Source organism: Microchirus variegatus (genome assembly GCF_963457635.1).
Source record: "Microchirus variegatus genome assembly, chromosome: 5".
Taxonomy (NCBI): domain Eukaryota; kingdom Metazoa; phylum Chordata; class Actinopteri; order Pleuronectiformes; family Soleidae; genus Microchirus; species Microchirus variegatus.
The window spans coordinates 5,662,254-5,676,252 of record NC_139806.1 but is presented as its reverse complement, the minus strand read 5'-3'; the positions used below and the strand labels follow the sequence as shown (position 1 = coordinate 5,676,252).

Below are 13,999 nucleotides of genomic sequence, written 5' to 3'. Positions count from 1 at the left end.
TCAACTTTGGGCTTTTAAATCGTATCGACGGCAGCTCTGAACGTGAACGACATGGATAACAGGGATCCAAGAGTGTTAACGGGCGATAAATTCATTTTTTAAGAAAGAAATGAGGCTTGAGTTTGTTTCAAAAAGGAAAAGAAAACGATGATCCAGCACAACTGATAAAAACACTGAGACAGAGAGGCTTTCAAAAGAGTCTGATTTCTGATTGTTTTAGCTTCTTACATGTGAATATTTTCTTTGTTTCTTTGCTCCACAATAACAAAGAAATCATTAAAACTGAATCATTTCCAAGTTTGAAATGATTAATCAAGAAAATAATCGACAGATTAATCGATTACGTTAGTCGCAGCTCTCGTCTGATTCCAGTCCTACCTGTCTGCAGATGGAGGCCGGTCACCGCGGGCCTTGCTGACTTGAGTGTAAAGGGAGTCCGAATGCTGGTGCTGGTGCTGGTGCTGGTGGTGTGGATGGATGTGAGGGTAGTCGTCTCGGGGGCTGTGGGGTCGACTGTGGCCGCTGTCCACAGAGCTGTTCAGTGGGTTGATGCCGGCGTATGTGTGCTCCTCCTCCGACGACCTCTCCGGAGTGTGACTTATGTCCAGGATCTCGGCGTAGTCGCGTTCTCGGGCCTGTCGCTCCCTCAGCTCCCGGGTCTTGGCCTGGATCCTGACGATCAAGACACATAGAATACAGCTTTGTTAGTTTTTCAAGTGTATTCCATTGTAAATTTTGTGTGAATTGACTGAGAAATGACAGCTTTAAAATCACCCTCGTCTTGATTTTTCCAAAACTCCAAATCATCAATTTTAACATGGGAGTCAATGGGAGCTTTGACCAGAACGCTCTACGTTTTTAGGTGATTTTAAGAAAAAGTGTAAGTTACATGACAATGAAAACAACACACGGGGTTAGACAACAACCATAGCAACAACTTGATGTAAAAAATGTCTGTTTTAGCTGGAAATTGTGGGCAGGAGGAGAGTGTGTTTAGAGATTTTTGTGATTAATTTTCTGGATCTCAGCTCAGAGTACGTCACTCTAGGCGAGCCCCACACACTCATTATGAAATCAGAGAACGTACAAAAAAAAAGTACACAACTTAAAATGTGATTGTTGAAAAACCGTAATATGTATCAAAACCTTGACTTGGGTGATAAAAGTCCCAAGTCTTGTGAAAAGTAAAAGTTCCAACCACATTTCTACGATAAACTGTGACGACACAGGGAGGCTCTAAAGTGGGCGTGGTTTATCTCCTTTCGTCGACCGTTTCCCATTCATGTCTATGCGAAACTAATGAAGAGTTTTTTGAGATTTTTGTCGCCACGGTTAGGCGCAACGCTTAGAAAAGTCATAGCACGAGATTCCCGATCAAACTGCACGTTTTGATATAAGATGTGTGGGGTTTTATCTCAAAGCTCCAGGACAAGTTACAGTGAAAACTTCTGTCCAATTCAAGCATTTTTAAAAAAAAAATATTTATAACTAAAAAATTGAGTTCATTCGCATGGTTTACGTACAGTAGCTCAGTGAACGTGGTGCTGAAGTCCTGCAGATTTGTGTCTCAGCATTGTGAACATATCATCACTTCAACTCTATGTGTAGGTTTGTCCACATCTGGCTAAAACACAGATGTGGAGTCACATCCTGACATAAATGTGCACATAATACACTACATTGTTTTGGTTTTTTTCTTTAAACCTAAAATAGAGACCTGTGGAACAGCTGGTGATCCCATTTAGGTTTTAATACTCCTGTGTTGATTGCTTTGGTCTGGCAGAAACTGGGCTTCAATCACAACCTGACTGGGTCCTCTGGGCCAATCACGAAACTAAACGTTGTAAATGTTGTAAAACAATCAAGCCCGCGCTAACGCTAACATTAAAAGTTTCTCCACAGCTTTGAGTCACGCAAAGACAAACTGTTGATGTTAATCGTTCGGGGATTGTTTTGCAACCACTTCCTGTTTACACTCGACCAGTGTCATTAATTGACGGAACTTTTGTCTGTTTTGAAAATGTTGGGAGTTTGGAGTTTGGCCGTAGACGCGATGTAAACCTCAGGAGTCGCGTTAAAAACAAACACCAGACGTAGCAGCGCAACATCTGCGAGCGATCGTTTATTGTGCCCTCTTGATTTTCCATTACTGAAGAACTGGGAGAAGTGGATTATTTATGTTTTTTTCCCACTCCTGATGAATAATACCATAAACAATGCATAATAGCCTCTCGCCCCCCTAAAACACCTCAAAACAAGGAAGCACTTTGTATGTACGGAGTGTTGCTAATGCATAGCACACCTCTCACACATGAACACAACTGCTAAAACACACACTTCTATACCGCTCTCGCTCACTGTCTCCAGGCCCATTATCTTGTGAAAAACTGGCAACACTGGTTTCTCCAGCGGGGGGGGAACTACCTATTGCGCAGCCCCATAATTACAGCCTTGCCAATTATAAGAGCTTTACAACCACCAATTATCATAGCGCTCCCTTTTCTCCAGGCCCCCCTTTTTTAATGGCAACGAGAAAGCGAATGGGGCAAGCGACGGTGGCGAGGAGGCAGGGGGTGCGACTTCACTGAACACTCAGCGGGCTAAAAAAAACGGAAACACTTCCTCCAGAAAATGTGCACGCTGTGCATAATGAAACAATAAGTTTGATAAGGATTTCTCCCCAGTGGATGGTGGAGAATTTGGGGGGGGGGGGGGAAGGGACAAAATGGGTGGGAACACATGAAAATATCTAAATAAGGCAGCTAATGAAGCTGATGACTAACGGCTCCCCGCTGACTGTGTACAAGGGTAACAAAAATGTGCACTTATTCCCACGACTTAACACACGTCAGATGGAGGCATGTGCATTTGCACACCGTGTCACCACGACTTGTGGACTAAGCAATTATCTAATGGTGCAGAAGGAAGCAGGGCCCTCGAGGGCTCTATCTTTAGAGCCGCAGGAAAAACAGTGTTTTCCATCAGAGAAAGCAGCTCGGCAGGAGTGTGTGTGTGTGTGGGGGCAGCTTCTGATTGTATACACAAGCACAGTGGCTGATAAGATAAGGCCAGACATACCAATCCAGTGCAAGGCTTTCTCAAACCATTTCCCTGACGAGGCAGCGGACAAGTCAATGGGGTCAGTTTCTGGAGTCTCTTTCCCGTGGTTTGCGGGTATATACGCTGGTTTGAAATCGCATGTCCACCAGCTAAAAAGTTCCCCTTTGTCAGTAGAGGATCGGTCTCTGACTGAAGATATCACATGCTGTAGTAATTTGACTCACTTATCTGGAGAAATTAGATTTACACACTTCCGATCAAAGGTTTGGGGTCACTTAGAAATGTCTTTATTTTTGAAGGAAAATCACCTTTTTTCTAATGAATATAACATTAAATGAATCAGAAATACACTCTATACATTGTTAATGTGGTAAACGACTATTCTAGCTGCAAACGTCTGGTTTTTAATGGAATATGTACATAGGTGTATAAAGGCCCATTTCCAGTGTTCTAATGGTACATTGTGTTTGCTAATCACGTTAGAAGGCTATTGGGCAAAATCATCATTTCTTGACTATATTTTCTCTTCATTTTGCAACTCTTTTGATGAATAAAAGTGTGACTTTTAATGGAAAACACAAAATAATTGCATATGTGACCCCAAATTTTGAGCGGTAGTGTAGATTTCAGTAGGACTAAAATGTTTAGACATCATTCTCCAAGTCCAATTTCCGTCCGAAGAATGCAATGATTTACTCTCGCGTAAACAAAGACACTGTAAAATGAGACCGCGGTGGTTTATATGGACGCAGAGTGAGTGTTTATACAATGGGGACATTTGGAGAATGCAGCTGAAAATGATTCGAAAAGACAATTAAGTTGATTGAAAAGGGGGCAGAGGAAGGAAAAGCACACTTGGCCTAATCATTACCCGTGCAGTCCCAAAATATTTGCAAAAGGAAAGACCTGCTTTATTTTTCTAACGACTAACCTTGATGAGAGATGGAAATACACTCAGCAAGTAGGCTAAATGGTAAATGGAGAACATTTTTACAGGAAAAAAAAAGAGGGTAGAAAAGGCAGATCAAGAGGCAAGGAAATGACAGGATGGCACATTATAGTATAAGAAAGGGATTTTTGAGTGACCTTTCTACCACATCAAGCCAGAACAATGGTGCATTATGTGCCATTGTGTCCGCAATGTAATAAACCTTCCTTTTTAGCGGCGAGGCAGACATAACTGAGCGACCACGGAGAAAGGCAGGAAGTGCATGAAGGAAGAAGGTCCAGCAGGATAAGACTGCTGCTAAAAATCCTTTTTTTTATAATAACAGAACATTTGGGAAGGGGTTTCGCCTGGTTTTGAAGGTTTTGCTCTGCTCTTCAAGGTGAAAACTGCAGGTACTTAGAATCATTTCTGCAAGCTGCACTATACTTTATACAATGATATAAAAGTAAAAATGTGCCTAGGGGTAGGGTAACCCTAACCCCAACCCTAAGAATCTGGTAAAGCAGGTACAGCAAACACGCTGCTTAATGGATGTGATGGTCATTGTGTGCTTTAGTATTTTATCAGCTCTGGCAACATAAAAATCAGTGTAGTCAACCAAGTTTGCTTTGGCCCAGTTGTTGCCAGGGCAGCAGCCAACGCCATCTCACTGTGAGCCAATCAAACTCCATGTGCAAACAGAAAACCTTGTAGTTTCTACTACAGTATGTTCTTTTGTGATTTATTAGTCTGAAGTCCATCACATGCATTTACCACTGCCCTCATTTCCGTTAATAAAATAGCACTCTAGCTTCCCAAGGTAGATAGAACTAGATGGGTTTTACTCAAAAGCCGTCAATACCTCCAATCAGTCCAAATGGAGCTGCACCGAGGTCAGCTGGACCTGCTATTTGAAGACATTGCTTCTCCATATGGGTTCTTCAGTTCTGAACAACCACACAGGACAAAAAAATATATTTAACCCCTGTTATATTGAGTCATTGTCAAAGCCATCGGTGACACTTTTGGTGCAGTTACTGCAACAACCAAGAGAACAGGGAACCAAGTGTAAATGACTGTCTCTAGGAGTGTTTTTGAGTCACATGACTCATGTATGCTCTAAGATAAAGGACAGTATTGTAAGAGAGCGATAAGTGATGCCATAGAGAGATGGTTTCCTTATCCTTCAGAAGTAGGTCAAGTTCTGACCTGGATAGTTAGCCTTCAAGAAAAGACACCCCGACATTGCTGTTTTATGACACCACTTATGTCTAAACTACAACAGTGTCCTTTCAACATTCCCCAAGAAATGTAACAAGCATTCACACTTGGCCTCGTGCGACATCAAAAAACTCCACTCGCTGGCATTTGCACTTGGCCTCAGGCGACTCCCACATCGCTAATAACTGCCGTTAAAAAAACATGAGAACTGGAGACCGGGACCCACAGCCTCGACGGTCGGCTGTCGGGCAATGGGCGACCTTGCATAGCCTGCCCTCAATGGACCAGTGTTAGAGTCAGCGTCAACAGGAGCCCTCCTGGTACGACCAATTCAGCATCGAAGAAACAACAAGGAGCTGATATATTAACATTCTTTGTCCAGTCAACTACCAACTGCTGCTAAAAAAAAAGTATTTCCTCTCACGACCTCTTGTTTGTGTTGTGGTTGGACGTCATTTAAGGCCACGGGGCAGCAGCCTGAACCTAGCTCAACAAAGCAAGCGCTAACAGTTTTGACAATGGCCCGTACCACTTCAATACTCTCCTACCGCTTAGTCTGAACCATGTTTCTAATCGTGTCCACTTGGTACACGCTTGGTACAGCTGCTCCTCAAATGACCGCACGTTATATTCTGCAAACACTGCTGCACTGGCGTCTGCTGTCTGTCTTGATTTGAGTCTATCGCTTGCAGTCGGACTCCACCGGGAGCCGAGTCTTAAACCTGCTTTCCATGTAGTCAATCGCAGCTGGATTAAATGTAGCCTTTGGCAGAGGCCAATCAATAGATGCTCTGCAGCGAGATGCCGAAGCTCCCAGATGAACCTTTGCGAGAACAGCTCGGCAAAACACAACTAACTAGATTGTTGTTTGATGCCGAAGGAGCCGCGGTCCTGCACGTCCTCAGTGGGATCTCCCCCCCCCCGTCAATATCGGTGTTATTTCAGGTGATGGTTAAATCCAAATGAGAAGCAACTTGTGCTTTTTGGGTCCATCGGGGAGGAGGAGGGAGGGGGGGGGGAGTCAAACACCCAGAACAGCGAAGAAAATAATGAATACATTGACTTAAGAACAACTGTCAGAAAACCCCAAGATAGCTCCCGCTATGTGGACAACAACCAGTATTTAGCTAATTTGGGTTTCCTCGTCCACTGTGTTGTGCTCCTGATTTCCCTCAGCTCCTTCTTGCCCTGAGCACCACATGACAAAAACTGTTATGCACAAACAAACAAAGAGAACACATAAATGCACAAAATAGACAACTAAAAAAATAACACTACCCGGTTATTTCTGAGGCCCTGTCCCAAGGATAAAGGAAGGGAGAAATAACAAACACAATTTGAGCTAAGAATAGTGGGTTTCATTTATAATTTAGCCTTTAATGAAGCAAAAAGAAGCAAACAAGAGGAAGTGAATGAAGTAACGACACTAACACTAATTAAAACCAATATCCAATATGTCTTGAATGAATCTATATTTAAAATAACAGGATAACAAATGTGTGCGTGTGTGTGTAACAACAGAGAGGTCGTGGATTTGATTAACATACAAAGAGAAACACACTGAACTTTCGCACGATATCTACAAGCAAATTATTTGACGTGGCATTCGGAGTAAACCTTCTGCCAATTAAAAATAAAGAGCTGGCTGTTATTTTGTTATCTGTTCTGCAGGTGTAAAGAAAAGAAGAAAAAAAACACCCAAACTCTCATAACGAGCGACTGAGGGGAGTAATGGCTCTTGCCCCTACACCAAGAGCATGGGAATTAATTAGCTAGCAGGGCAGTAATAGCCTTGGCATTTATAAACTGCTGCCACAGGAGGAGGGGTGGGGTGGTGGTGGTGGTGGGGGGGGTGCTGGCATGGTGCCTGTGTGACATTTAATTTGGTTAAAAGAGAGAAACAGAGGTGCAGTGAAAAAGAGTTGTGACTTCTTGGGGCTGTTTGGTTTTGGGCGACCACTCAATAACGGCAGCAAAAATACTTTTTTTTTTTTTTTTTTTTCTCTCCCTCACCATTCCTCACTTTTTTTTTAATGCATAATAAACCCATTTGATACAGTCCATAATATGCAGCAGAGGGGAATTTCTTCACTTCCTGACCTGCACACTTGTTATAATCCAATGTTCCACACTGTTAGAGGCAGTAAAGGCGACAGTCAAAGAAACATAATACATGAATGTAGGGAAATCTTACATCACACCATTCATTCATTCATTCATTTTCTAACACATGATTGTCACAGAGACGCCGGAGCCAATCGCAGCCGGTGGAGTTCCCCGTGGACAGGTCGACAGTCCATCGCAGGGCAAACACACACAGGGTTAAGGGCAAACTAGAGCGACCGATTAGCCTCTGCATGTTTTTCACACTGTGAAAAAAGAAATCAGAAACCTACCTCTCCTGCTCCATCCTCATCTTCAGCGTCTCCTCATCAGAAACCTGCGTCTCCTCGGGCCTCCACTTGCTGGAGCCTTTACGATCCATCTTTTCCCCCGGACGCTCGTCTTTCCGGTGCTTTCCAAACCTGCAAAAACATGAAAACATGCACTTCAGTGTCATACGACGACGCAATCTGTGATACGATACCCTCAAAAACCCAATGCAGGGGATAATAGCGTTATGTGCATTAAGTATGTACAGTTTTCTGTGTCTAGTGAGGAGTGGAAGGAGGGGAGAAAATCAAACGGCAGGAAAGCTGCTGCTGCCAACTAGTGGTTGGAGGCTTAAATACAACACAAAACTGCGGTCAGGATCATTTCCCATGAAATATCCCAATATTTTAAGTGTATCAAGACTTTCTCACACCCCGAGTAGATGTTTTAAATGATATACATTATGATATTTATTGCAAAGAGCAATTTATTAGCGCATGACGCGTTTCCATGACGATTGACCGGAAAAAGACGCGCGCGACGTCATGTTTACGCGACTCCCAATTGTTAAAATGAGTCTCTAAAGTAACGCTAAACTTTTTAAAAACAGAGGCACACATATGCTGGTATGCTGGATATTTGTAGCACTGTCACCGACTCTGCTCCAGTTCGACTGTAGGCGCGCTAACGGCGCTAAAGGAGCTAACGGAGCTAACTGGTAAACGGTGCTTGGACTCTGGTGCCGCGGCACGTAAACATGACGTCTTTTTTCGGTCAGTCGTCATGGAAACGAATCATGCGTTAATGTGCGCTAGCGGTGTTAGCGGCGTGCCCAGCGCTAATATTTTTTCTTAGTTTAGTTTTACAATTCTACAAGATCCTTGTGCGATGCGGAAAAGACGACAAATTAAAAGCCATAGCGGCATTTTTAAACCGACGTAAACTCAAACGCGACTTCATCATTTCTTTATATAAACACGACATGACGGCACATTTCTCTGAAATCAAACAGCCTTCAGTCAGTACTTTCGCCCCACGGTCCAGTGATCTCACAGAAAATGTCACCTGAGACCACAAAGACTCCCCCAGCAGCTGCGACTTAACACTCAATCAAACCCTCAAACGAACCAACGCGGAAAGTCCTTCTCGCAAGTTCAAACTCAATTCGGGTTCGTTTAAAGTTGTACGCGTGGTAAACGAAGGCGGTGTAGATGCCGGCCCATCGCTGTAATTATATTCATAGGGAGGGAGTGACGGGTAATGAAAGAGGAGCCGCAGCGCAGATATTTCAGCTTGATTGACTCTGTATAAAGCGGCCGCCTGTTGAAGAAAATGACTTTGGCACCGCGCTCGCGTCCACAATGAACCTCCGAGATTATTCACGGGGGAAATTGGCCTGCAGAGAATATCTATGACTTCCAAAGACACACGTCTGTGTGTGTGTACGTGTGTGTGTGTGTGTGTGTGTGTGTGTGTGTGTGTGTGTGTGTGTGTGTGTGTGTGTGTGTTAATGACACAGACAGACAACTTTGAACAAGAGTGAAAAAGAAAGAGCATACACTGAATCAAACACTCAAATCAAATACGGTGGAAATGCAAAAACAAGAGGCGCCGGTGTGTGTGTGTGTGTGTGTGTGTGTGTGTGTGTGTGTGTGTGTGTGTGTGTGTGTGTGTGTGTGTGTGTGTGTGTGTGTGTGTGTGTGTGTGTGTGTGTGTGTGTGTGTGTGTGTGTGTGTGTAAGTGAAGAACAAAGCAGGGAAAAAAAGAAGATAGAAAGACAAAGTTACCTCATCAAATGCAAGGAAGGACTGACATTTCTGTGTGTTCATGAATTAAAAAGAAAGAGTGCAAATTGCCTTGTTACGAGTCAGAAAAAGCAAACTCAAGTGCACTGAGGTGTTTGAACGTGTGTGTGCGTGCGTGTGCGTGTGCGTGCATAGAAAAAAAAACAGAAGAAAGAGAATTGAAAACAAGGGGAATAAAGAAAATCAATGACAGAAACACAGGAAAAAAAAAGAGAAAAAAAACAAATGAATCTGTGGAGAAAACCAAGGGATGAAAGTGTGTAGGAGTGTGTGCATGTGTGTGTGTGTGAGTGCATGTGTGTGTCTGTGAGACGCTGACACCAAAGAAAAAAGAAGAAAGGTGAGAACCAAAACAAAATAAAGAATGAATGAAAGAATGAAAGGGAAACAGTGAAGAATATGCATCGTTACAGGTTGCGGCTGCTTCAACAACACGTCTGCAGGAATCACGGAGCTGTGCCGTTTGCACAAGCAGCCAATTAAACGTAAACAAGAGAGAGGGAGGAAAATGTGAGCAGACGTTACGTTTTTGCCGATGAGAAGCAGAGGTTTTTGGGTTCGTAAAGCCTGAATGAATGAATGTGAGAGTCATTTTTGCTGCTCACATCATTTCTAACTGCTTTTCTCACGCCTGAGGTTGCAACAGAAGGTTAGATTCAGAGGTTAGATTTGAGAGCATCTTTGAAGAGTTCTGGAACCAAAGTCCAAACACAACACAATCTGAGCCTGAGCAGAAGTCGGTGTCTGACATCGCTCTGGCATCACCAGTAACACACAGTCACAGTGAAGCCGAGAGATTTAACGTCTGGTCTGTTGGGATATGAAATGTGGTTTCCCCACATGTGACGGTGACTTGTCAAATTGGATAATTGTTTGAATAACTTGACAACATAAACTACCGTTTAAAAGTTTGGGCTCACCTATACAATTTTGTTGTGTTTTCCATTAAAAGTCACACTTTTATTCATCAAAAGAGTTGCAAAATGAATAGAAAATGAAGAAATATTCAAAAATGATCATTTTGCCCTTTTGTCAAATAACCAGCAAAGCTACTTCTGTTAGCATTACCTTGAATAAGTAAACTATAGTTAAACATTTATACAATGTCAGTGTCACTTTGACGAAGTTAACTACGTTAAGCTAGTGTTAGCATTAGTCTAAAGAAGCAACTTTTCATCGTTATATGTTAAACTACCGTTAGCCTCACTTTGAGGCAGCTATTTCTCTTTAGGTTTAGCTACTGTTAGCATCACTCTAAAGAAGTTAACTCCACAGTTACGCTACCGTTGAAAAGTTTGGGGTCACCTATACACTTTTATTCATCAAAAGAGTTGCAAAATGAACAGAAAAGATAGTCAAGACATTGACAAGCTATGCTAACATAATTGCACAAGGGTTTGCTAATCATCCAATAGCCTTCTAACGTGATTAGCAAACACAATGTACCATTAGAACACTGGAAATGGGCCTCTATACACCTATGTACATATTAAAAACCAGACGTTTGCAGCTAGAATAGTCGTTTACCACATTAACAATGTATAGGGTGTATTTCTGATTCATTTAATGTTATATTCATTGAAAAAAAAAAAAGTGTTTTCCTTCAAAAATAAGGACATTTCGAAGTGACCCCAAACTTTTCAACTGTAGTGTAAACACTTTGATGAAGCTGCAGTAATTAGGATAATAACATTTACCATTTTTTCCCCCACAACGATGATGTTGTGGAATGAAAACTCAAAGAAAAAAAACTTGAGAAAAAGTGAAGAGGAGGAGTAACTGCAGCAGGGAGGGCGGCGGTGGTGGCAGAGACTAAGGTCCATTACCTGATTAATCTAACTGTGGCTGTCTGAGAGACTGACGGCTTTCTGTTAATGCGAAGAGCAGGAGCGATCTATCACGGCGAGAGATGGTTGACATTTTCTCTCCCCACACCAGTAACTCTCATTAACAGCCCCCTTAAAAAAAGCCCAAGTCTCTGTGTAACACACACACACAAACACACACGCACTCACTCGCCCAAGATTTACGAGCAAACGGGGAAACTTTGAAGAGGAGACCGAGCGTTAACCGTGACACTGTGGCATTTCATAATCTCATATTCCAGGCGCAGTTAAGTCGGCCTCTTCGTCTCGCGAGCCCCAACGCCATCGATAAAGAGACTTTGACGGGGGGGCTTCCGTGGCTCGACGCGTCAAAATGTCAAGGATTGAGCCGAGTCAATCCAGCAGACGACCACTGTGTGTCACTGATGATGCTTTCAACAGCACAGAGCACGGTGAACGGCAGTTTTTGGGAAAACTCCTCAGTCTAAACACAGGAGATAAAACACGCAACGTTGACTTCCGCACTCAATGCTACGTCACAATGAGACATTCCTGGAAAAAAACGCGCGAGGGCAATAGTATCCGGAAGAGCGGAAATCCATAAAGTGTTCTCTATTCTTGGCTGCACAGTGCAGCACAGAGTTCTACACAAACTTCCAGCCTCAGAGGATTTACATTTTATATATGACGACAATGTGCCGACTAGAGTCTGCAAATGATGGCTTTTCCAAATGCTAACTGCTGTTAGCTGCCGGAGCACAGTGCAGCACAGAGTTCTACACAAACTTCCAGTCTCAGAGGATTTACATTTTATATATGATGGCAATGTGCCGGCTAGAGTCGTCAAATGATGGCTTTTCCAAATGCTAACTGCTGTTAGCTGCCGGAGCACAGTGCAGCACCGAGTTCTACACAAACTTCCAGTCTCAGAGGATTTACATTTTATATATGACGGCAATGTGCCAACTAGAGTCGTCAAATGATGGCTTTTCCAAACGCTAACTGCCGTTAGCTGCCGTTAGCCTCAGTGACGCTGACGTAGTTTCCTGCGTCTCATTTGCATATTTAAAGCGACAGGCACTAAAAAAGCGAGCGTTCTGAACAGGGCTGTTTTGGCAGAGTGATTGAACTGCTGTGGTGCTTCATCCTTAAGGTGTTTTGACCAAAGCATTTCACAGACATGTTCATGAGGACACCAGGGAACTAGGTTCACTTGGAGAAATAGGGAAGTAGTTCCACACAAACTTCCAGTGTAGGAGTCACATGGACCAGATGACGTCCCAAAACATCGCAATTTCCTATTAGAGAAAAAATTCACCCCAGGATATTCCAATTTCGTTTGAGTGACGGATCGACAGTTTAACAGCCTCAGCAGTTAGCGCTTAGCAACACATACGGCTTGTCGCTAAACTGATAAATAAATAGATACATAAAGAAAGTAATTGTTTGCGTGTTTACCTTGTGTGTCATCGTCATGACGCAAAAGTTTACCTAAGGTTATGTTGTCGTTTTTGTTAAGTATGTGTGTCAGAGCGGAGCCTCGTTGCTAGCTTGCTAGCGAGCGGCTCTCTTCAGCAAGTGGAGAGTGAGTGAGTCAGTCCGTCCATGTCAAGGAGCTTGTATTTGATGTACTCGTGTGTGTGAGTGTGTGGGTATTTGCGTGTGTGTGTGTGTGTGTGTGATCTTCCACTGCCTGAACCCTCTCATGTCTCGAAGGCCTCACACTCCGTCCCAATCAAAGCCTCATTACCATCAACTCCAGCCAATTCAACAGCCTGCCAGCTAGCTCTGTAGCCATATCTCTCTCTCGCTCTCTCTCTCTCACTCACTCTCTCACTCGCCCGCCCACCCCCCCTCCGATCATCACTTGCACTCGGATGCAACACCCAGTCTGTTAGCTTGGCATCGGCAAAGACGGTCGATGCCCAGAAATCTGAGGGCTGCGCTAATTTTGCAATGGTTTCACAGTGTGTGTGTGTGTGTGTACGTGTGCATGTGTGTGTGCGTGTCCTGGTGCCGTGAACAAGTCTGAACTTAGAAAAGACTCTCTGTGTGACTAGCTTTGATGATGCGCTGCAGGAGCAGCTCTCACCGTCTGCTGTTGTAAAAAAAAAACTCACACTTACTCCAAGTCTACGTACTGAGTCTTTAGTCTGAGTGTAGTATGTTGTCACTCTCTTTAATATTAACTCTTAACTGTTACCTGCATCACTTCCTGAAAAGAAAACTAAGCTTTCATAACATGGGATCACTGAGTCATCGCGCTGTGTCACCGGTTGTATAACGTGTGTTTGGTGGATGATTCCTTTAGGTTGAGTGTGTGTGTGTGATGATGGGGGACAGGGATAACAGGGATAACGGGGAAGCACAGATGGGGCCAATCCCTCTCACACCATTGTGTGTGTGGAGCACACAGCACAGCACAGCTGTCTGTGGCTGTAAACACTGGGCGTGGATCACAGTGACAGTCAGTCACACTTTTAATGGAGCAGATCTGATGTGGACAATATTGAGACCATCACACACACACACACACACACACACACACACACACACACACACACACACACACACACACACACACACACACACACACACACACACACACACACACACACACACACACACACACACACACACACACACACACACACACACACACACACACACACGACAATGATGGTAATGGTAACGCACACCAGTCATTATCAGCTGACGTGTGTGTATTTAATGTGTGGATTTGATTTAAACCTATATTTATATGTAATCCTTTGTATGAGTGTGTT

At 43.5% G+C, this 13,999-nt stretch overlaps 1 protein-coding gene across 1 annotated transcript in view; it reads right to left on the bottom strand.

The window, feature by feature from the left end:
* LOC310927087 (partitioning defective 3 homolog) overlaps positions 1-13,999 on the bottom strand; it is a gene marked incomplete at both ends in the record, with an annotated part of 292,124 nt that overhangs the window by 72,850 nt on the left and 205,275 nt on the right. The window contains 2 exons of the mRNA XM_083889330.1: positions 379-672; positions 7,606-7,734. Of these exons, the coding sequence (XP_083745456.1) occupies positions 379-672; positions 7,606-7,734 (423 nt within the window). The remainder of the gene's footprint in view (positions 1-378; positions 673-7,605; positions 7,735-13,999) is intronic.